This window comes from Prionailurus viverrinus, chromosome F1 (assembly GCF_022837055.1).
Source record: "Prionailurus viverrinus isolate Anna chromosome F1, UM_Priviv_1.0, whole genome shotgun sequence".
Lineage (NCBI taxonomy): Eukaryota > Metazoa > Chordata > Mammalia > Carnivora > Felidae > Prionailurus > Prionailurus viverrinus.
The window spans coordinates 41,497,965-41,521,496 of record NC_062577.1 but is presented as its reverse complement, the minus strand read 5'-3'; the positions used below and the strand labels follow the sequence as shown (position 1 = coordinate 41,521,496).

The window sequence follows — 23,532 nt, the reverse complement described above, 5'->3', positions numbered from 1 at the left end:
CATTTCTGTGGTTTGGAAGCTACGCAGGTTGTGGTACCTTGTTAGAATAGCCTGAATGGACCAAGATGTCACAGAACGTTTGATTCATCCAACCCCTTCCCGCTGCCCAGACACCATGCTCCCCAACGAGCATGTCCATGGTTTGGCTTTTCGTGTTAGTTTCTCTACGGCAAAGGTGCGTGACAGAGGACTCATCACGGTACCTACCCTCGGTGTTATAATTATTTACTTGACAGTCTATTAACCTAGACTGAACTTTCTCGTATCTCTCCCCCCCCCCCCCCCATTAGCACAGTGCCTGAAACGTAGCAGGAAGTCACGAAATCTGTTAAATGAATGAAGCCCGGAAGCAACAATCACATCTCACCGGGGCCGGGAGAAGCAGTGAAGAGGTGACACTAAGAACTGGGAGTTCTGGGGCGCCTGGGCAGCTCAGCCGGTTAATCTCTTGATCTTGACTCAGGTTATGATCTCCCGGTTCGTGAGTTCGAGCCCTGCGTTGGGCTCTGCGCTGACAGTGAGGAGCCTGCTTGGGATCATCTCACTCTCTCGTTTTCAAAATAAGTAAATATTAAAAAAATTTTTTTTTTTTTTTATTTAAAAAAAAATTTTTTTTTTCAACGTTTATTTATTTTTGGGACAGAGAGAGACAGAGCATGAACGGGGGAGGGGCAGAGAGAGAGGGAGACACAGAATCGGAAATAGGCTCCAGGCTCTGAGCCATCAGCCCAGAGCCTGACGCGGGGCTCGAACTCGCGGACTGCGAGATCGTGACCTGGCTGAAGTCGGACGCTTAACCGACTGCGCCACCCAGGCGCCCCCAAAATTTTTTTTTTTAAAAACCTGGGAGCTCTTTATTCAAAAGTTACTAAGTCCCTATTACGTGCCAGGCACAAGGCTGGGACACATGGGTTGTGCGAAGATGACAGCCACACTGTTCGCTTTCAGGGAACTGTGTGGAGTGGAGGGGACGGTCCAGGCTGAGAGAGCAGTATTGACAAAAGACTGGAGTCCTGGTGGTGTTGGACGTGTTCGAGGGCCTGTAGTTCGTGAGGCTGGATTAGGCTGAAAAGGGATCGGAATGGAAAGGGTCACTGACCAAAACAGTGATTAGTGATGATCACCGGAAGGGTGACGTGGCCTTTAAACCTTGCCCATCACAGGTCTGTCAGGTTCGAGTTTGGACTTTACCTTGGAAGCAGCAGGGAAATCAATTGTTGGACACTCTGAAACAGATGAGTGTCGCAGTCAAGTGTGTGTTCCAGAAGGTTCCCTCGTGGCAGTGTGGACGTGGGCTGACATGCCTGGAAGCCGGGAGAGAAAGCAGAAGGCTTGCCGTAGTCCTGGCAAGAGACACTGAGAGCCCTGGGGAGGGGATGGATGTGAGATATTCTAGAGAGGAGGTACAACAGACCATGGAATGCGTACGGAGAGTGAGGAAGAAGGAACGGTTAGGGTGCCTGAGCGGTCCGGGTGGCGCTTTCAGTTGGAAAAGGAAGGAGGATTTGGTTCAGGTGGCAGGTATAGGCAATGAGTTCAAGGTATATATATATATATATATATATATATATATATATGCATATATATGTACATATGCATATATATGTACATATATATATACATATACATGTGTATACTTTAATGTTTAGTTGTATTTGAAAGAGAGAGAGAGAGAGGGAGAGAGAGCAGGGGAGGGGCAGAAAGAGAGGGAGACACAGAATCTGAAGCAAGCTCCAGGCTCCGAGCTGTCAGCACAGAGCCCGATGCGGGGCTCCAACCCACGAACCACGAGATCATGACCTGAGCCGAAGTTGGACGATTAACTGACAGAGCCACCCAGGCACCCCTCAAGTCATATATTCTGAGATGGAAAGGTTATGAGGATATTCAGAAGGAAAAACCCTGTAGGGAATGGGAGACAGGGATCCAGAGGTCAGGGAAGAATTTGGGGTCAGAAATAAAGGTTGGGGGTCCTCAGCATTTTGGGTGGTGAAGAAAGCCTTGGAGAGAATGAGGTCCCGCGTGGGGCATGAGTCGAGGGACCACAGTCCGAAGACAGAGGAGACCAAAACTGGTTAGAGAGCTAGAGGGAGAATCATGGAGGCCAAGAGAGCCCAGCGTCTCCTGGAAGGCACCGAGACGGGACACCTAAGCCTGCTTTGGAGGTCAGAGAGTGTTTACCTAAAGAGGGGATGTCTTAAGCTGGGCCTGAGGAGGACTGGGAGACGGTGGGTGGGGTGGTGCCTCAAAGAGTCAGTGGTGGGGACAGCAGACATATCCGGGAGATTGGAGAGTGAGTGGAAGCTGAGAAAGTGTGGGCCGCAAATAGAAACCATTATTTTTTGAAGTTTGATACTGAAAGGGAGGAAAAGATAGGCTGATGGTTGAAGGGGAAGTTTTCTTAGGACAGGCAAGAGCAACCGTGCTGACCGGCAGGATGGAGAGGTGAGAACTCAGGACCCGGGAGAGGCCAGAGCAGCCGCACCGAGCAGAGGAGGCGAGGGGGGCGGGCTCAAGCTTTGGGTCTGGCGCACCCGCACCTCCCGTCAGCAACGCTGGGCTGCGCCCGGGCCCCCCTTGGCCCCGCTGATCTAGTCGCCCCGTTAGTACTTACTGAGCAGCACCTGGCAGAGGGCCTGCACCACCGCGTCCCGGACTGGAAAGGTGACTGAGATCTAGGCTCTCCTCTGGAGGACTCGGTCTGAAGGGTGGAACAGAGAAGAAACTTAAGGTGAGCGTGGTGAAGGCCACAAGCAGGGTCAGCGCTGGCCGCCACAGAAGACAGTGGAGGTCACACACCCTAGAGCAGGTGACATCGGAGCTGAGCTGAGACCTAACGTAGGAGCCGGCCCCATGAGCCCAGCTGGGCAGGGGAACAGGCAGAGCATCCCAAACAGAACGTGGCCCTCCAAACCCTCTCCCGCTTCCTCCAAGTACCCCCGTCCCAGGACGCCAGGAGCCTCTGACCTTCCTCCCTTCCCCCAGCACAGTCTTCACCCCTATTTAACTAACACCCCCTCCTGTGTCACAATGGGTTGTAGCCCCTCCTCTTCTAGAAACTTCTAAAGAAAGAGACTGGTCTCGGTCCTCTTTGCATCTCCTGTGTCCACTGCAGTGCTCGGCACACAGTTAATGCTTAAAAATTACATATATATTTTATAAAGCATTGCTTAATTCTTCCTTCCTTCCTTCCTTCCTTCCTCCCTTCCTCCCTCTCTTTTCTTTCTTTCTTTCTTTCTCTTTTCTTTCTTTCTTTCTTTCTTTCTTTCTTTCTTTCTTTCTTTCTTTCTCCCTCCCTCCCTCTCTTTCTTTCTTTCTTTGCTATGTAAACTCTGCCCTCAACGTGAAGCTTGAACTCACAACCCTGAGATCAAGAGTCACATGCCCTACCAACTGAGCCAGCCCTGTGCTCCCAAAGATACATTTATTGATATGAAATCTTCTCAGGCCTAAGGACCACTTTTCATGGCTAATAAATTCTCAAGGCTGCCAGTGGCAGGGTTAAGGCAGAGAGGTAAAAAGGGAAAGGGGTGCCGGGCTGGCTAGGTTGGAAGAGCATGTGACTCTTGACCTTGGGGTCCTTACTTTGACCCCACATTGGGTGTAGAGATTACCAAAATAAGTGAATAAATAAGCTTTAAAAATATTAAGGGAAAGGAAAAGTAGACAGGGAAAGAAAAATAAGGCCGAGGGAGAGGGCTGGGGTTGGGGGTGGGGAGGAAGCGGAAAAACACAGATAAGGTATACACACACAGGGCAGGGAGAGGATTCCAAACAAAACCTAACCAGAATTCTCTTTGCTCCATGAGACCGTGTCATCGGATTCTTTTCCATCATAGGAGAGCCCCTGTTCTCCCTCCACTTCCGGGCTCTGTCATTGGAGTCTGATTTCTAGACATAATCGGTTACATGCATCACAGCGGCATTTTCTGAGAAGCAGGGGCAATCTGAGAGAAAGAAGGAGGGGGGATTAAGCCCTGTAGACCAACAATTTCCCAATTTTATGGGGTGAGCCTAGACAGAATTCAAATTTTCTTCCTTGAGAGTCTGAAGGAGGGAAGCCGGTGGCTGTGTCCCACTTCTGAAGTGGGTATCCAACTCACCAGCTATGCGTTCTTTAGCATGGCAAAACTAATTTTGTTTCGCAGCTGGATAAATAAAGTAAGGCAGAAAAAAGCTGGCATTACACATTTTTGAATTAGCACCAAGTCTTTCAAACTCCACCTCTTTCCGGAAATGTTCCTGAATGCGGTGGGAGGTGGTAATTTCCCTCCCTCTCCCTCCTCACCACAAAGCACACCGCTGTAAAAGCTGCACTTACCCCAGCCTGACTTTTCCTTCCCCAGCATCTTTGGATCCTTAGCTGAATTCTTTGTCTGTGTCAACAGGATCAAAAGAGATAATGCAGGGGGCGGGGGGACTCTAAAATCTATGGAAGTCGTGGATAGTAATAATGGTCTCTGAGGGTGCCAGTGTCGCTGGTCCACGACCGACAATTCCTAAAAAATGAACAAAACCTTTCGGTGGTCATATCTGAATTAATTTTAAGTGAAAAAAAATTTTCAAGTCAGTTGCCATAAAACACACAAGAGAGGAAGCAAAACTTCTGGCTTAGAATTCAGAGAAGTACGTATCCTACAATGAGTTAGTCAAACCACACAGAATCTTATATGGTTACCCACAAGGTGGATCTCATGAACTTTTGTCAACCAAGTTGCATCTTTTGCAAAGGGCAATTGGGAGAGAGGTGATCGGTTCTGTTCTTTTTCTCTAGTACATATTCTGTATCCATTTTCACAGCTAAGAGAAAGTACCTGTTTCAAAGACCAATAAAATTGTTTTAAGTTAAAAAAAACCTTAGTGGAGGAGGAAAGAAGTAGGCTGGGTGTAGATTCCAATGAAGAAAAGAATATGCAGTTATTTTTGAGGTGTGTTTGGGATAGGTCATGAAATGTGTTAGGCAGGTACTACGCCCCAGGCACGTAACTGCAATAAGTCATGTCTTGTCACGTCCTCTCTGGGAAAACAGGGAGTTGGGTGAAGATTACAGCTAGGGCTGAAAGATTTTTCCATGAGCTTCCCTCATAGTTCAGAGGCTACAAATACCTTATTCAAGGACCTTTTCGTGGGTTTTTCTCTGGACCTTGAATAGCCTCTGATTATAAGTCTTATTGTTGGGGATGGAACTTCTTTGCCCAGAAAAATAGTCTTAGTGTAAAGATACTTCTAACCAGCATGTTACTGGTTGTCTTTGGTGAATTTTAGGGCCTTGGCAGGTAGTGGGGTTGGCAAATGCTGCCATATTCAGTATCCAGTTAGCCTGCATTCTGTTTTCGGTGATAACCTTACCATTTCAAGTCCTACAAATGTCATAACTATAGGGTCATTCAACAAGTACTCAAAGCATAGTTCGATCGACTGTCTTCTTCTTTTCCTCCATCCACCACAGACTACAAGCTGAAAGGTATGAATATCTTTTATTTTTTTAAAGATGTTGAAAGTGAGGCCCAGAAGGGATAAGTCATAAGGATTTTCTCAAGAAGATCAAGTCTGGAGTTTAGGGAGATTGAAAAGCTAGAACCCAGAAATCCCAGATTTTTATTCTTTGGTGTCAGCCATACTTCACATCTGACCCTATCTGGGGGTGTTGACGCTTCCTCTGACCTAAAGTTCTCTCTTGTTTATTTCATGTGCTACAAGACATCGCTGGGGAAGACAGAACAGGCAATCGGATGGTTCCATGCTTGCTCAGTCAGAGTCCATGAAATATTCCTCTAGAAAAAAGGGACACTAATTTGGGGTAATGATGAAGCAGTGAAAACGAAGAGAGGGAAAGGGAAGTTGCTTTCAGAAGAAATAATCGTAAGAACTAGGTGTTCTTGGGATAGGAAATGTAATTAAATTAGGGGAGCAGGGCTGGCAGGGCTGGGATAACTCGATTGCTTAAAAAACACAATTTTAGGGCAGTTCAAGCAGAAGAACACATATTAGGTATTTAAAGAAAATCTGCAAATTTAATTGGCATAGCCCTGAGTAGCCAAGGCTACCATTGGAAATCTACCTATTGAGTGAGAAAGTGACCAAAGTAACAAAAAAGCAACATAACCACCATGGAGTTTGCAAAAACAACCATCTGTTGTGTGAGGAACCATGGAGAGAGATTCTGTATTTATAGAATCTTGAGTGGGAAAAGCAGGCACAATACCCGCCCCCCCCCCCCCACCAAGTTCACTAATCTGAAATCTGACTTATCTTCTAGTTTCTCTGCTGTCAACATGTACTATTTAAAAAAAAAAAAAAGTCAATTTAAAAGCAGACTTGCTAGGACTAATTTAAGAACTCCCAAAGTAGGATCTCTTCCAAAAATACACTGCAATTGACAATACTATCAGCTCAGTGTTAAAGGGGTTGTGATACAATAGACCCTGGGGCTGAATCAGATGTTTACTGTAGCTTGGGGAGAACAGGCTAGTCTGTAGAAGAGCTCCACTAGCCTTAACTGTTCTTGAGACAAGGTTTAGAATGAAATCTTTCTATAAACAAATGTTTCCAAGAGTGTATCTTAAATAGCCTACCTTAATAATTCTTATTTTTTCCTCTCGGTTTCTAAAATGGAAACTGCTGTAAGGAAAATTTTTTATATGAGAGGCCAAGAGTGCTGGTGTTTTTCAGTTATTGCAGGTTTCCTCTTAATGAAAATATGTTTACATCCTCTGGTGAAATTATTTTTAGAAAGCTAACATCTTTTGGTAGCGCCGGTCTTACAGGAATGCCTCCGTGTTACAATTACTCTGTACTAGGCAGGAGGTTGGAAATAAAATGAAGTGCCAATTCTCTTCCAAAAGCCTACAAAGGGATTATAGGATCATATTTTACTCTGTGAGTTCAATTAATTTTATTGATTCAATTGAATTCAATTGAATTCAATGGGGGGGGGTGAGTGGAGGCAAAAGTAAACGATATCATCGTTTACTGGGTGTCTACTATGTGCCAGGAAATGCATGAAGCACATTATAGTCTTTATCTCATTTGATCTTTTCAGCAACGCTGCACATTATCATCTTCATTTAACATGAGGAACTGAGGTTCAGAGAGGTTAAGTAACTCACTGCAGGTCTTACAGCTACTATATGACCAAGTAACTCAGACATCAGCCTAGTTGGCTTCTTGTTAAAAAGAATATGCAAGCGATTTCTTCGAGGGTTCAGCAGTCCAGCTTACAGACTGCACATCTCTTCTGCTGCTGCTAAATTACTCAACTAGTCGCTAATATCAAGTGTGGCTTGATTCCTTAGGAAGTCTATTTACTTGAACCTATGTGGTAGAAACTCTGCTAGGTGACTTATGCACCTTATCTGCTTTAATCATCACAACTCTGAGACTGGGTTCTCTCCATTTCACAAATGATGAAGCTTTGGGGAGGTTAAAGTTACTAAGTAAGATCTGGGAGTTACTGAGGGACAAGGCCACGACTGGATTCCAGGTCTGACTCCATTTGTCAGTCCCCGAGCTAGCGAGCCACAGTGCTGACATAATATTCACCGGGGGTGTTCTTAGCGTCCTGGGAGCAGGTACTTGGATGAACAAGCTGCAGCGGCACCCACTCCCCCGTCCATCTAGACAGGGGCAAGGCAGGACAAGTGGCCCGGGAGAGAGAAGCCCTCACGCTTCAGCTTAGCAACAACAAAGGTGGTCCCGGCGAGCGCCACCTCCACTATCGGGCGCGGGAGATGCGGTGAGGCCCCAGGCCTTCCGAGGTGTCCCCCCCTCCCGGTGTCCCCCCCCTCACCCCCGCACAAATGGCAGCTTTGGTGCTGCTACTCTGTCGGGCGCTTCAGCAAGCTGTTAGTAGCCACTCAGTCCGGCGGAGAGCGGCGAGTGCGGAGCTCCAGGGGGCACCCTCACTGCGCCCACGCGCACACCCGCTTCCCGGGACCCCGGGACCCCCGGACCCCCGGACCCGGGGCTCTGGACGGCCGCAGTTCGCAGTCCTACTCCCACAGCCGCCCCACCCTTCCCGCCCCCGGAAGTGACGCGCGGCGGCTACGGCGCCGGGGAGGGGCCCGGACGCAGCCGGGGGGTTTGAGAGTGGCGGCGGCCGCGGAGAGACTGGCAGGCCGGGCCCCGGCGAGGAACGCCCCGAGCGCGCGCCCGGCGGGTAGCGGCCCCACGACCCGCGCCGCTGCCGCCGCCGCCACCGCCGCGTGCGGGGGCGGGGAGGGCGGGGCGCGAGGAGCCCCGGCGGGCGCGGCGGCGGCGGGCGATGCGGGCGGCTGCGGGCACCCGGCGGGCTCGGCTGGGCCGCCGCCGCCTTCTCCGGCTCCGCCGCGGGGGTCGCCGCGGCCGCCGCGCCGTCCTCGAACTCCCAGCGTGAGGAGGCGGCGGGCGGAGAGAAGCATCGCGCTCGAGGCGGAAACCCGGAGGGAGCCCCGCGCGCGGCCTCGGTGAGCGGCCGGCCCCGCGCGCCCCCGTCCATCCCGCGCCCCGTCGGGTGCTCGCGGCCGCCGCCCCCCGGGAGCGGGGGCGGAGGCCGGGCCCGGGGGGGGGGGGGGGCAGGCGGCACAACAGGAAGTGAGCGTGGCGGCGGGGGCGGGCGGACACGCGCTCCCCTGGGGCCTGCCCCGCCCGCTGCCCCGCGGCGCGCAGGTGGACTTCGGCGCGTCCCGTCCCCTGCTTCGCCCCTTATTTAGTCCCGCGAGGTCCCTGGGGCGCCGGGTGGCAGTGGCTTTTTGCCTCGGGGAGGGGGGGTCGAATTCTGACTCTTTGTGGTGACAGGAAGTTGGAAAATGAAAGTACAGTAATTCAGTGCTTACCGAGGCCGCGTGAGTTTGCGGCTCTTCCCCGGACTTTGATCTGCTCCGGGGCACAAGGTCACCCGAGTCTCTGCCTCTCCCCAAGTTCGCTATTCATCCGGTGTCAAGTTTCATTTCTTTTTCTACTTCTCTCTCGCGAGCCCCCTGCCCCCTTTACTTTCCGCTTAATGTACAGCTGCGGCGAGGCTGGTCGTTTCTAGGTTCCTGGGAGGGTCAATTGGAAACGCCTTTGGGGGGGCGGGCTATTAAGTGGCCTCGGCAGGAAATCAGGGGTATTGTTGACTGAACTAGTCAAAGGATACACAGTTGACTTTTCCCCCGGATGTTGCTGTTTGAAGTTTAGGGCATTCACCTGAAGACTGTGGAGTCTTACTCCTTATCTCGACAATTTCATCTCTTTGCCGGCTCCCAGCCACCACCCCGCTACGTGGAAGACTCGGTGCTTTAATATTTAGGACTGTCAGCGGTGTTTTCGTTAACATGTAGCTGTGATTCAGTTTCCCACCCCTTCACCACCCCTTCCCCGTCAGGAATTCCTTTCTCCCTGCATGAGTGAAATTCATTTTGTTCTTAGGGAAATACTGCTCTTCGAGTTTGACCACAATGTAGCTATGCTTTTACTATTGTTTTAATATAGGGTACAGTTAAGAGACTCCTGATTATTTTTCAACGATGATGATTTTGATTCGAAACAAGTCTTGATACATTTCATAATTTGGTTTTGCTTTATTTAAGCAGCACGCTGAATTTGGAGACATTTATTATTTGGGTTTTGGCTGCTGTTTCTGAAAAATAGTCGGGCTGTGGGTCACCGCAGCAACTGGACTATGTGTATTATAAACATGTTTAGGGTGGAAAAAGTTTCATTTACTGGAGACTTCCTTTCCCTGATAGGTTGGTTATGTCAACATACCTTCTTTCAGCTTAGCATAGGGATAGAGCTACCTTTCGAGTGTCAAGGTAGAATCAATTCTGTTTCCAACATTAACTCCTCAAAAATCAGTTCTTTGATTTGCAACACGTATTTCTTGCCCTCATCAGACTTCTGAAGAACTCTTTTAAAATTGTCATTTTAGAAAACGTGGGTTTTCCTGTGAAGGAAAGTAAAGGTTTTTATTGATAAATAGCTAGAATAAAAGTATTTGTATTTTTTGTTTTTTCGTTTCACGTTTTTAATTGTCTTCTGGATTTTTTTTTTTTTCCTTTTCGTTCTTTTTTATGGCTGAGGAAATCATTGAATTTCATATCAGTAGCACACGTTTAGGAACTAAAATGAAGAAGAGGCTCAACCTGACTGTATACCCAGAGGTTCACCAACTTTTCAGTCAAAGAGTATAACCGGTTGTTAGAATTGAATGAAGAAAACATTCCTGTAAGGTACCCACTGGAGATGTCCATTTTATATCTTTGTTAGTTTTTGGGAAAAGACAATTCTTTTCCAGTACTTCATTCCAAAACCACAAGGCCGTTTTTCTTTGATTCTCAACAACCTCCTCTCCCGGAGGCGCTGCTGAGTCCTAAAGAAGCCTCAGCGTTTCCCAGGGCAGCTAAGTTCGGCCTGAAGTAGCGCCCACCAGCACTTGACTCTGTCCGTGCCCTGGCCCCCTAGTAACCAGCTTGGGAAGATGGGAGTTGGAAGGTGTACCCCGAGCCCCTTTGGGAGCCTCCGTACTTTCGGGAGCCTCCCCTCCGCTCAGGACGGCACCTGTGTGCTCGTGGTGGAGATGTGGATGGTTATGTGTGTCTTTGTGTGCATATCTTAGCCGCTATTAACCTGTAGGATCCATGCATTGTCTATGTGATAGGTATTAATATTCTCGGATTTCGTTTGGGAATTTTTCCAAAAACAAACGGAATTAGAGGTACCAAATTTGTGATTGTTTTGAGATTCAGTTCTCTTTTCCCTTCCCTCTCTCCCCTACTCCCCTTTCCCTTTCCCCTCCCACTGGTGTTCTCTCTTCCTCTCTCTCTCTCTCTCTCACACACACACACACACACACACACATGCCCACATCCCAACCCCATAAGCATTATTGATATGAAGATGATGTCTGGAAATATGGAGACAGTTCTTTGGTTAAGCTAAAAATTTATTAGAAAGTACTTTGAGCAGGTTTAGACTGAAAAAAATCATTTAGGTGTTAAACATATGTAATTAAAAGCCGTAAACAGGCATCATTATCTCTGGTAAATTGAGAGAAATGATGCCCCCCCATACTTGATGGATCATAATATAAAACCACTTTTTAAAAATTTTATTATTATTATTATTTATTTTTAATGTTTAATTTTGAGAGAGAGAGAAAGAGAGCGCATCAGTGAAGGAGGGACAGAGAGAGGGAGACACAGAATCCAAAGCAGGCTCCAGGCTCTGAGCTGTCGGCACAGAGCCCGACGTGGGGCTCGAACCCATGACCCATGAGGTCATGACCTGAGCCGAAGTCGGACACTTAACCAATTGAGCCACCCAGGCGCCCCTAATCTTTATTTTTTAAAGTTTATTTATTTTGGGAGAGAGAGAATCCCAAGCAGGCTCCACACTGTCAGTGTAGAGCCTGACAATTCATGGGCCTAAACCCATGAACCGTGAGATCATGACCTGAGCTGAGATCAAGAATTGGACACTTAACTAAGCAACCAGGTGCCCCTAAAACTACCTTTTCAACTCAGTTTAAGTGAGGCCATGGCAGAGATTAGTGGACATGGTTACTTAATATTAAAGTTGCACTTCGTAGTTCTAGGCTATTGTCACTTAGTATCTAATATGTAATACTTCTTTATACCCAGCTGCTGGCAGGAATGCTGTTATGCATCCAGGGAGTGGTTTCCTTGGTGAACAGAGTGTGACTCTGATGGAAGACTTGGACTCATGGCCTCAGCTTCTCCATTAACTGTGTGACTGGGGACATCTCCTGCTTTCTGTTCTTTATTATTTTCCCATCTCTGCTTTTGGATGACCATATCTGCACAGCCGGCTTCAAAGGGACGAGTGAGGATTATTGGAAGACATTTTTGAGTGTCTCAGAAAAGTTACGGAAACCCAGAAATCTTCCACTTCGGTTTCTCCTGCCTTTTTTGGGAGCGGAAATAGTTGACCCTTAAGGACCCTATCCTTTGTGAGTTACATACACATTGTTAGAATTAGGCTTCTGAGGCCCGTGCTTTTGTAATGTTTGTAGTGTTTTTAACATCTTTGAGATAAAATTCATCTACTTAAGTTGTACAAGACAGTGGTTTTAGTGTATTCAAGGAGTTGTGTAACCACCATTGCAGTCTTTTATTTATATCATCCCATAAGCAGTCACTCCCCATTCTTCTCTCCACCCAGCTCCTGGCAACCTGGGATCTACATTGTGTCTGATACATTTGCCTATTCTGAACATTTCATATAAATCGAAATAAAATATGTGGCCTTTGTGGCCGGTGTCTTTCACTTAACACAATGTTTTCAAGGTTTGTCCATGTTGTAGCATGTACCAGTACTAAAGTCTGTTTTGTTTTTTTTTTTTAACGTTTATTTATTTTTGAGACAGAGAGAGACAGAGCATGAACAGGGGAGGGGCAGAGAGAGAGGGAGACACAGAATCGGAAGCAGGCTCCAGGCTCTGAGCCATCAGCCCAGAGCCCGACGCGGGGCTCAAACTCACGGACTGCGAGATCGTGACCTGAGCTGAAGTCGGCCGCTTAACCGACTGAGCCACCCAGGCGCCCCTAAAGTCTGTTTTTTTACGGCTGAATAATATTCCAGTAGTCACACCACATTTTGCTTGTCCATTCATCATTGTTGATGGACATTTGAGTTGTTTCTACTTTTTGGATATTCTAGAATGATGCTGCTGTGACCATTCCTGTGCAAGTGTGTCTGTTGGACATGTATTTTCGGTTCTCTTGGGTACGTACCTAGGAGCCGGATAGCTGGATCGTATTTCTGTTTAGCATTTTGAGGAAGTATCACAGTTTTACATTCTTGCCAGCAATGCATGAGGGTTTCACTCTCGACACATCCTAGCCAATACTTGTTATTGTCCGTCTTACTGATTATAGCCATCCTAGTAGGTGTGGCGTGGTATCTTATGTGGTTTTGATTTTCAGTTCCCTAATAACTAATGTTGAGGATCTTTTCATGAGCTTATTGTCAATTTGTCTTTTTTAAAAAATTAATTATTCTTTGTACGCTTTTTAAAAAATGCTCAGTTTTGAGAGTGACAGAGACAGAGCACAAGTGCGGGAGGGGCAGAGAGAAAGGGAGACAGCGAATCTGAAGCAGACTCCAGGCTCTGAGCTGTCAGCACAGAGCCAGACGCACGCTGGAACTCTTTAACTGCGACATCATGACCTGGGTCGAAGTCGGTGCTTTAATCGACTGAGCCACCCAGGTGCCCTAGTTTGTGTGTCTTCTTTGAAGAGATGTCTTTGCACCTTCCTTTACTTCTTTTTTTTTTTTTTCATTGTAAGAATTCTTTATATATTTCTGATACAAGCCTCTTATTTGAAAATATTTTCTCCCATTCTGAGGATTGTCTTTTCACCTGACAATATTGTTTGCAGCTCAAAAGTTTTACATTTTGATGTCAACCAAATTACCTATTTTTGTAGTATTTTAATGGAATTGATTTAATTTGTTTTCAAGTCTTATTTTGGTCCCTTGAGATCTCATTCCTAGATAAAGAAAGGAAGGGTTTTTGTTTTTGTTTTCTTGTGCGTGGATAGTTCAGTTACAGGCTTCTTAGGATGTGCTATGTATATACGGTGCTTCTTGGGATGGCAGAGTTTCTGCCATAAAGAATTCTTCCTAATGGGAATCTTGAAGTTCTGTGAAGAAAATAACTCTGTGAGGACATTTCCTTGCAGCTCTGTTGCCTAAACCAGTGGTATCCACTGGGATGATTTTGTCTCCCAGGAGAACATCTGGCAATGGCCGGAGACATGTTTGATTGTCACAACCGGTCAGGAGGTGCTACTGGCATCTAGTGAGTTAAACTCACTGTCCTAGTGCACAGGACAGCCTCCAGGAACAAAGAATTATCTGGCCCGAACAATAGAGCCAAAGCTGAGAAACTCTGGCCGAAACAGGGAAATCCTGAAACCTGAGATGTTGAAAGATTTTTAATTTCATGTCTTGAGAATCACATAAAGGCTACTAATCAAATGAAAGAGGATGTGTGGTGGTGCCTGGCAGACTCAGTTGGTACAGCATGCGACTCTTGATCTCAGGGCTGTGAGTTCAAGCCCCATGTTGGGCGTAGAGCCTACTTAAAAAAAAAAAAAAAGTAATTTATGCAGATGGAAGCTCTGTGGGCAGAATGGTGATAGAACTTGTCAAATAAATCAGGGAGCATTTTGTTGAATTTTCAGTGCTGCCAATTTAAATGTAAATTAATTTATGAGAACGGAAACTGTTTGGAGGAGAAAGGCCAGTGGAGCACAGGTAGACTATTCCCTATATCTTTGGGCCACTGTGACACACACACACACACACACACCACACACACATCCTGGCAGATAAACCAACTGGGTTGATTTGTATAGATGCTGAAAGGGTGGTCTCGGAGGATAGGAAGAGATTTTCAGTTAAAACGTAGTGGCAGTGGTCCTCCGGTGACTGGCCATCATCCGAGACCGCTCCCGGGACTTAAAGAACTCACTTTATCTCCCAGCAAGACTTTTCTTAAGCAGTGTGGCATGCTTCCGAGTTTGGTCTCTAGATCCAGATTGCCTGGGTTTAAACATCGGCTCCACCAATTACCTGTGCAGCCTCGGACAAGGAGTGACTTAACTCTTTCTGAATCAGTATTTTCAAATGTAAAACGAGGCCGCAGTAGTATCTGTCTTGTAGGATTATTGGGGGAATGCTATGAAGTAATCCATTTAGAGCACAGCGCCTGGCATAGGGTGTTTGTTATGGGAGTGGTGGCTGTTAATACCATCGCATGTCTTCCCTGTCTGCCTCTTTTCAGCTCACTGCTATGGACAGTGCTATCACCCTGTGGCAGTTCCTCCTTCAGCTCCTACAGGAGCCTCAGAACAAGCACATGATCAGCTGGACGTCTAATGATGGGGAGTTCAAGCTTTTGCAGGCAGAAGAGGTGGCTCGTCTCTGGGGGATTCGTAAGAACAAGCCTAACATGAATTACGACAAGCTCAGCCGAGCCCTCCGATACTATTATGTAAAGGTAATACGCATCCACCTCAGAATAAGACCTGTTCCTCTCTTCTGTTGAGGTTATGAAACTACTCATGTCCTGGTTAATTTCAAATTCTTTTAAATCGAGGCATAATTGACGCACAGCATTATATTCGCTTGAGGTGTGCAACATAACGATTCGATGTTTGTGTACGTTGCAAAACGATCACAGACTGCCTTGGATTATTTTGATCCAGTTTATTTGATAACTTCAGCAGTGTGGAATTGGGATGAAATGCGTAAGTGTGCCAGCTCTATTTCTGCAGAGTTCCACTCCTCATACATATTTTGTTCCTAATTGCAGTCATCTTTAAAGGAAAAATGAGCACAGGGTTGGAATAAGGAGCAGAAAATAGGAGATTTCAAGGCTAAAAGAAACATTCTTGTGTATATCATGACTTAAAAATTGTCACACATATGCTTGTGTTTTAGCTTTATTTACTTTTTACTTTTTAATTTAACCCAGGGAACACAAATACCTTGAAGAAGAGCTGTTAGTGCACAGATTTGGTTTCTTAGTTAACATTTATTTTTTGTTTAATTTCTTAATTTTGGATACGTTCTTAATTTTGGATACGTTCTTGGGCACTGAGGTACAATAAGTGGCTCAAAACGGATAGAATTGGAATGAGAAGCTGAGATCTTAATTTGTTTCGCTCTGAAGAGCTTGATCTTAACCAGTTTTTCTGTCTGTCTAAGAAACAACTGGAACTTCAGAACGAAGTGGAAACTTCAGCAGAAGTAACGTTCTGTTCCTTTTTGCTTCCTCAGGATGCGTATGGCTTGTACCTTTGGAACTATTTGAAGTTGCAGTTCAGTGATTTTTGACTTAATGCCGATATTTGGTTGAGAGTGTTAAGCAATTGAAATCTCCCTTTTACGTAACATACTGGTTCAGTTGTTAATGAGACACTTAAACACTCAACTTGGGCTCCACGGTGGTAGGAACTGCCTTTGGTGTGGCTAGATAAACATAGATGATTTTGAAGCTCTCCGGTAAACTACTTGCCAAATAGAGTCTGTTATTAGGTCAGCTTTTTCGTGAGCTGTGGGAGGTAAGTTTATGAGAAAGTGTAAGAATGCTTATTTTGTTTATCTACAGAATATCATTAAAAAAGTGAATGGTCAGAAGTTTGTGTACAAGTTTGTCTCTTACCCAGAGATCTTGAAAATGGACCCAATGACGGTGGGCAGGATTGAGGGGGACGGGGAAGCCGGAGGCTGTGGCGAAGTCACCAGCAGCTGCAGAGATGCGGAGAGCGGGGGCAGGGAGAGGCCGCCTCAGCCTGGCGCCAGGACCTCCAGCCGCAACGACTACATACACTCCGGCTTGTACTCCTCCTTTACCCTCAACTCTTTGAACTCCTCCAACAAGAGGCTTTTCAAGCCGATCAAGCTCGAGAACCCAGCCGAGAAGTTGGCAGAGAAGAAACCTCCTCAGGAGCCAACACCGTCCGTCATCAAATTCGTAACAACGCCTTCCAAGAAGCTACCAGTTGAACCCGTGGCCGCCGTCCTGTCGGTCGGCCCAAGCCTTTCTCCATCCTCAGAAGAAACTCTCCAAGCGTTGGAGACTTTGGCTTCCCCCAAACTGCCTTCCCTGGAAGCCCCAACCTCCGCCTGCAGCGTAACGACCGCGTTTGCCACCCCGCCTGGTGCGTCCGCGCCGCCTCCTGTGCAGGAGCCTCCTGGGACGCCTTCGCCGCCGCTGAGCCCTAACCCTGACCTTGACACAGACATCGACTCGGTGGCTTCTCAGCCCATGGAACTTCCAGAGAACTTGTCGCTGGAGCCTAAAGACCAGGATTCAGCTTTGCTGGAAAAGGACAAAACAAGGAATTCCTCGAGATCCAAGAAACCCAAAGGGTTAGAGCTGGCACCCATCCTCGTGATCACGGGCAGCGACCCGAGCCCGCTGGGAATATTGAGCCCGTCTCTCCCCACGGCTTCTCTCACGCCAGCGCTGTTCTCCCAGGTAACTGACCCCTTCTTTTTAGCGCCACCGACTCACCTTTTTAAACAGATCCCGAATTTATAACATCAGGTTCTCCTGCTGCTATTTAGGTTTGTCTTAGAAAAGTTAGCTGTGACCCTGTGAAAGTCACCCCGTTCCTCACCCAGTCAGGATCGCTGCAGTGAAAGGTTTGGAGTCGTGTTGTGAAGGATTCATGGTCTCTGCAAGCAGATGAATATTTTCCAACTTCCTCCTAAAGCAACTACTCTCTCTCTCTCTCTCTCTCTCTTTTTTTTTTTTTTTTTTTTTGGTCTTATAGAACTGGTTGGTATCTTATAAAATAACAGCGATAACCTCAAAAGCTGGAAAACAATAAATTCTGAGAAACGTGAGAACAACTGGTGTGATGTTGAGTAGCAAGTGTGCACAGTTACATTAGCCATTTCTTCACTTGCTTGTCTCCAGTCACCTCTCCCGTAACCTCAAATCCATGACTCCCAGACTGCCCGTTACTAAGGGGAACCGTGTTTGTGACTTAGTTACCTGTTACTTCTCCCTGCTTGACCAGATTGGTTTCTGTATTTGAGAAAGACCCTACAAAAGACAGGTGAGAAGACATTTTGACCTTTCTTAGCGAGTAAAAATAATTTCTGAGCTTTCCCTCGTGATAAAATTTTGGAGAGATTTGGGGCAGAGACTAGGACAATGTTTGGGTTCAGGGCTGCCGGTGTATTATTATAAGGTTGAAACAGTCCTCAGCGACCGTTGCTGTTTTGTGTGTTGCAGACGCCCATCTTACTGACGCCGAGCCCCCTGCTCTCCAGTATCCACTTCTGGAGCACTCTCAGCCCTGTTGCTCCCCTGAGTCCAGCCAGGCTGCAAGGTGCTAACACACTCTTCCAGGTAAAACACCCACAGGTCTGTCTCTTGCACTTGGGGCCTGGTCCACGAAGAGTGGGGCCAAAAGGCAGTGTCTTCACCCTTTGGTTTCATCATTATAAAACTTGTGTTTAACAAACATGCCTTCCAAGTGTTGATTTTCTAGCCAGCGAACAGCTCCGACAAATAGAGCCAACGTCTCCTTTCCATTGTTCACTGTGACGTACGTTTGAGTTAGACCAGGGATTGTTCAGTACTGTAGATTTTGAACCTGCCCGATTTCCTTTCCTTGTCGTTAAAAAAAATTTTATTTTTTTACATTTATTTATTTTTGAGAGAGTGAGACGGAGCACAAGTGGGGGAGGGGCAGAGAGAGAAGGAGACACAGAATCTGAAGCAGGCTCCAGGCTCTGAGCAAGCATTCACAGAGCCCGACGTGGGGCTCAAACCCACAAACCGTGAGATCATGACTTGAGCTGAAGTCAGTACTTAACCAACTGAGCGACCCAGGCGCCCCTCCTTGTCATTTTAAATGCTAGAAATCTCTCTCTCTCTTTTTTTTTTTAAAAAGAAGAAAATATACACGTGTGTGTGTGTGTGTGTGTGTGTGTGTGTGAGAATTTGCAGGAGGATCTGCACATAGCTTTTCTCTTTTACCTGAGGCTTTTTTTTTTTTTTTTTTTTTACTGGAGGCTTTTTAAAAGAGAAAAATTTTGGGGCGCCTGGGTGGCGCAGTCGGTTAAGCGTCCGACTTCGGCCAGGTCACGATCTCGCGGTCCGTGAGTTCGAGCCCCGCGTCAGGCTCTGGGCTGATGGCTCAGAGCCTGGAGCCTGTTTCAGATTCTGTGTCTCCCTCTCTCTCTGACCCTCCCCCGTTCATGCTCTGTTTCTCCCTGTCTCAAAAAAATAATAAAAACGTTGGAAAAAAAGTTAAAAAAAAAAAGTTTAAAAAAAAAAAGAGAAAAATTTTGAGTATAGTTTATCAAATACGCCCATTTCTCATTCATTTAGAATTGATATTTATCAACATTTTATTTTTTTTATTTTTATTTTTTTTAATTTTTAACATTTATTTATTTTTGAGACAGAGAGAGACAGAGCATGAATGGGGGAGGGCCAGAGAGAGAGGGAGACACAGAATCTGAAACAGGCTCCAGGCTCTGAGCTGTCAGCACAGAGCCCGACGTGGGGCTCGAACTCACAGACCTTGAGATCATGACCTGCTCCAAAGCCGGACGCTTAACCGACTGAGCCACCCAGGCGCCCCTTTATCAACATTTTAAATACATATTTTAAAAAATGGATGTTGTGGGGCACCTGGGTGGCTCAGTCAGTTAAGCGTCTGACTTCGGCTCAGGTCATGATCTCGCGGTTCATGAGTTCGAGCCCCGTGTCAGGCCTGTGCTGACAGCTCAGAGCCTGGAGCTGGCTTTGGATTCTGTGTCTCCCTCTCTCTCTGCCCTTCCCCTGCTCATGCTCTGTCTCTCTCTGTCTCAAAAATAAATAAAACATTAAAAAACTCTTTAAAAAAAAATGGATATTGTGTTATCCCTTAGCCAAGATCATAGGAAGGGTCTTACAGCTTTTAACCATCATTTTGCCTCAGACACCTAGACTTTTTAACTCCTAGAGTTTATTTTGGTTGGTTCATTCACTTATTTAGGGGAGACTCCTTGGGAGATTTTCTTATATTTTGTAATTTAACTTCTCATTTGTTCTTTTGGAAATGAAATGGTAAGGAAAAAGGAAAATTAAAAATCTTCCTACTTCTGCATTTTTTTATTTTGTAAAACATTCTAAGTTATTGACTAGAAAGCGTTGAGAATTTTTCATATTTTTATGTTTTTCTTTGCCTCTCACAGATAATTGAGTTAGAGAGTGACCAGAGACCTCTGGCAAAGCTACAGTGCTCATGTGGCTTCAGCCCGGACTCTCCCTATAGAACTGGTCTTAGAATACATGATGGGGAAGGCTCTTCTAGGATGAATACCTCTATTTATACCAGTTGTAGAGTTCATAGATGGGCATCTCTTTCCGGACCTCTTTTTGACAGTCTGCAATTTGTTTTATGATTGAATTGTTCTCTGTCGTGTGTGTTGTCATTTACTGAACTTTTTAAAACTTTCATATGAAGTTAATGTAAACCTGTATACCTTTGGCTATAAGGGAAGGCCTCATAGGTTTGTTCCTTCCTTCAAGGTAGGCTGGAGACTGTAATATGTAACATGTAGGACGAACAGGTTTTTTTCTTTAAAGTTTCTGCCGTGACATCATGTTCTTCCATGATAAACGGTTACTACTTTTGTCCCGTGAGCCACTGCAGGTGGCTTTCATTTTCTGCCTCAGGGAATGTAGCAGGGACAGAAAATGAAAGTTGGGGCTGAGTAATAGGATGATAATGTGTTTTTATTTTCTTTCTCAGTTTCCTTCTGTACTGAACAGTCATGGACCGTTCACTGTGTCTGGCCTGGATGGACCACCCACCCCTGGCCCATTTTCCCCAGATCTACAGAAAACATAACCTATGCACTTGTGGAATGAGAGAACCAAGGAGTACAGAAACAGAAAGACACTCGACATGATTACATTTGAAGTGAGCGATTAATAGTTCTACAATGCTGATAATAGACTATTGTGATTTTTGCCATTCCCCATTGAAATGCCTTTCTAAGATTCCCTTTGACTATGACTCAAGTTGGACTGTATATAAAAATGCCTTAATTGGAGTCCAAACTCCACCTCCCTCCCCCTTGCCCTCTGCCTCCCTAACTCCTCCTCTTCCTTCCCTCCCTCCCTCCTTCCTTCCTTTCCTCCCTAGCTCCCTACCTCCTTCCCTCCCTCCTGAATATTTTGAGCTTTGTGTTTAAAGAAATTTTTGGTGGGGTTTAGCAGTTAGCTATGCTTTGTAGGAGCAGTTAAGAACAAAGTTATTCCTTCTGCCTTATCGGGACCCTTTGGCCAGGAAAACATTTATGCTTTGAGTGTATTAGTTGAAGAAATGTTAAATGCAGTTGGCCATGTCTTTAGGACTAAGTGTGTTCTGTTGAAAAACTAAAAGTGAGCTATGTATGAGCAGTGAAGGAAAAGGATTCCTTCCTGTTCACACCAAGTAAGATTAGAGCAGTACTGTTGGGGAGATTCTGTTTTGCTCTGAACTGTAACATGTGTAAGCAGTCCACGGCAAGGCATCTTATTACCTGTATCGGGTGGGTCTCTTAGCCGTGTGTGTGATCTTGTCTGAACCTGTGAACAGCATGGAGCCTGGTCTGTTTCAGCATAGGAAGATTTTTAAACGTGGGGTTTACGACCACGTTTTGCAACAACCGGTGAGAATAGGGGACCCCATCTCTAGCACAGAAATGTCAGCTCGCTGGTGGTATAATTACACACCCGTGATATGTACAGGATGGTAAGTGATGGCTTTTAGGATGAACCTGGGTTGTGAAATCTCGAGGCATCTCTGAGTAAAGCATTCAGTTGAATAACTTGAAACCACATGTGGGGCTTTCTTTCCCAGTTAGAAGATACTTTTCTTTTCTGTTCACTGCATGTTTTATCTTTTGAATTTCAGGTTGTTAGGGGTTGTGATTGTTTTAAAGATGTAATTAGGAAGATGAAAAGCAAAGCGAAGCCTCCAAATCTATAGTGAGGTAAAGATGTTATGTCTTTGAAAAAAAGTTTTTTTATTAGAGAGCAGCAGAATTTGTTTGGAAATGCTCATGTACAGGGATTGGATTGTTCACAGTAGTAGCGAAAAACGTAGGCCTTCATCTCTACATAAACCACATTTATAAAATATTATCATATGGTACTCAGCCCCAGGTGGAGACAGATTTGTGGATAGTCCAAGCTGAATTGATAACCAACATCACAGTGGAATCTTTGGGAAAACTTGGCTTTTAAAGCCTAGGATTAGATTATATGCCACGACCAGCACTGCAACACTGCCCGTTAGGAACCTCATCTTTTAACCCGAGAAGGAGTTCTGTAATGGAGTCCCAAACCAAATGGAATGAGGGAGTAAGGTTTTGAGGGCTCCAAATGACACTGATAGGAACCAGCATCTTCCAGATGTAGAATATTCACTTTAAATATGTTTCTATACAGTGTGGAGGAGCTACAGTGTGAGACATGCATGTTAGTTACTAGTCAGGGAGGGACAACATTCAGGGAGCCGTCTTCACATCTGTCGTCTTGGGGACCCGTTCACTGGTTCGTCAGTGGCTATGGGCTGAAAGGTGTGCTCCTGGGGTGCGCGACGGTTCTGGAGGCAATGTTTGGTAGTGATGGGGAGCAGACGGTGGACTTCTCTCCCACACGGAGTCACTTCGTGGGCACGCTTCTTTGGAATCAGACCTCAGCAGCACTTTGGGATAGTTTTATTAGGTTTATGAATATTTTGTACATTAAATCTAAGTATTGATGGCTCGATTTAACTAGATATTTTAAATTTTGAAAGCACAAACGTATTTTATCTTTTTGAATTAAAGGAGAAAAGCCATTGGTTGTTTTCATAGACAATATCTTTGATGACTAACTGTGTCAGCACAGGGGTGCCTGGGAACCAAGGGCACCATTAAAACTCAGTCAAAGCAGCTTCCTGGGAACCAGTGTTTGTGAGGCCTCTTGTCTATAAACCTACCCCGGAAGCCTCCGAGAGGTGCGGGCCTCAGGAGATTGATGATCTGCTTTCTCTTTGAGATCAACTGACGTGGAGAAGTGTGTGCGTGTGTGTGTGTGTGTGTGTGTGTGTGTGTGTGTGTGTGTATTTCCTTTTTCAAATGAAAGTTTACAACCTCAGCTCAAGTGTATGAGGCAGACCATTCTGTTAGTAAACTACCTCCTTCCTGGAAAACTCTCAGCTTCATGTTTTTTGGAGCATCCGGTGTTCTTAGCATCCAAAGGTGACATACCACTTAAGATCCATATTCACTGGGGGGGACTTCTGTTCAGTATCTAGCTGGTATCCATCACAAGTCACTTTGCCAGGACATTCGCTGGTGGGCAAAAGTAGCCTAAGCGAAGATAAGGGAGCAGGTTGAATGAGCTTTTGAGACATCTGTGGTTATCTTAGCTTTTCATCTGCTCTGGCCCGTATCTACTCATTTGTATGCTGGGAAATGTTTAACAACCAGGCTTTCTGAAGGGGAAAAAACAATCCTTCAATTGTAGCATTTGCTGATTCCCATGATTAAATTATTTCCCCTGTGGCTGATTTTAAGCTACTACCTTAGAGCTGAGAAGGGATGAACACAGTTGGCTCAAAGCCACACACTGAGCCAGCAAAGCACCGCATTTATTCCATCCTAGGGTGGATTTTCACATAATTTCTAAAAGAATTTTCTTCCTTGTTCATATGCTGATTTCTTAAAACACAAAATTAAAATCACATGGCTAGCTTCAGTAATCTTTTTTTTAATGGTTTGTCAGTGCCTTTGTGAGGTTACATTCCTCATGGCATATTTTGTGTGTTTTAACAAAGGTAGAAACTTCCATTGATTTTTAAAAATACGTACATGATGGAATAATCCAGAAACCCTCAAAAAAAGTCAATGTAAGCTATATAAGCAGAGATTTTTTTTTCTTCAGATTTTGATGGGGGAAACTAAGCCCATGAGCCCATGTGTGTGTGTATATACACACACATATATATACCTGTATACATACACATACATGTATGCATGTGTATATGTGTATATAAT

The 23,532-nt window shown here is 45.7% G+C and overlaps 1 protein-coding gene and 1 long non-coding RNA gene across 5 annotated transcripts; one reads left to right on the top strand and one right to left on the bottom strand.

Annotated features, from left to right (window-relative positions):
• Window positions 1–725: 725 nt before the first annotated feature.
• LOC125155608 (uncharacterized) lies at window positions 726–9,007 on the bottom strand. Of its 3 annotated transcripts, none has more exons than XR_007148287.1 (6): window positions 8,814–9,007; window positions 4,322–4,499; window positions 3,787–3,947; window positions 2,615–2,701; window positions 1,192–1,304; window positions 726–1,065 (listed from the first exon to the last, which is right to left on the bottom strand). It is a non-coding gene; the product is annotated as an uncharacterized LOC125155608 (long non-coding RNA). The 3 variants fall into 3 exon arrangements; XR_007148288.1 differs by lacking the exon at window positions 8,814–9,007 and adding an exon at window positions 6,576–7,765; XR_007148286.1 differs by lacking the exon at window positions 8,814–9,007 and having other exon boundaries at window positions 4,322–6,563.
• On the top strand, window positions 8,259–22,648 carry ELK4 (ETS transcription factor ELK4). Of its 2 annotated transcripts, XM_047841056.1 has the most exons (6): window positions 8,259–8,444; window positions 11,601–11,929; window positions 14,771–14,986; window positions 16,100–16,972; window positions 17,738–17,854; window positions 20,253–22,648. In XM_047841056.1, exons 3-6 carry the CDS (start codon window positions 14,780–14,782, stop codon window positions 20,349–20,351), a joined length of 1,296 nt encoding a protein of 431 aa, XP_047697012.1. In that variant the 5' UTR covers window positions 8,259–8,444; window positions 11,601–11,929; window positions 14,771–14,779; the 3' UTR covers window positions 20,352–22,648. The 2 variants fall into 2 exon arrangements, with proteins under 2 accessions (XP_047697012.1, XP_047697011.1); XM_047841055.1 differs by lacking the exon at window positions 11,601–11,929.
• Window positions 22,649–23,532: the final 884 nt, after the last annotated feature.

What these genes read in the sequence shown, in the direction of transcription:
- ELK4 (XM_047841055.1), top strand. Translation starts at nt 14,780, where the DNA reads ATGGACAGTGCTATCACCCTGTGGCAGTTCCTCCTTCAGCTCCTACAG. An exon ending in CGCCAGCGCTGTTCTCCCAG is followed by an intron (nt 16,973 to 17,737) that starts GTAACTGACCCC and finishes TGTGTGTTGCAG; the next exon opens with ACGCCCATCTTACTGACGCC. An exon ending in GTGCTAACACACTCTTCCAG is followed by an intron (nt 17,855 to 20,252) that starts GTAAAACACCCA and finishes TTTCTTTCTCAG; the next exon opens with TTTCCTTCTGTACTGAACAG.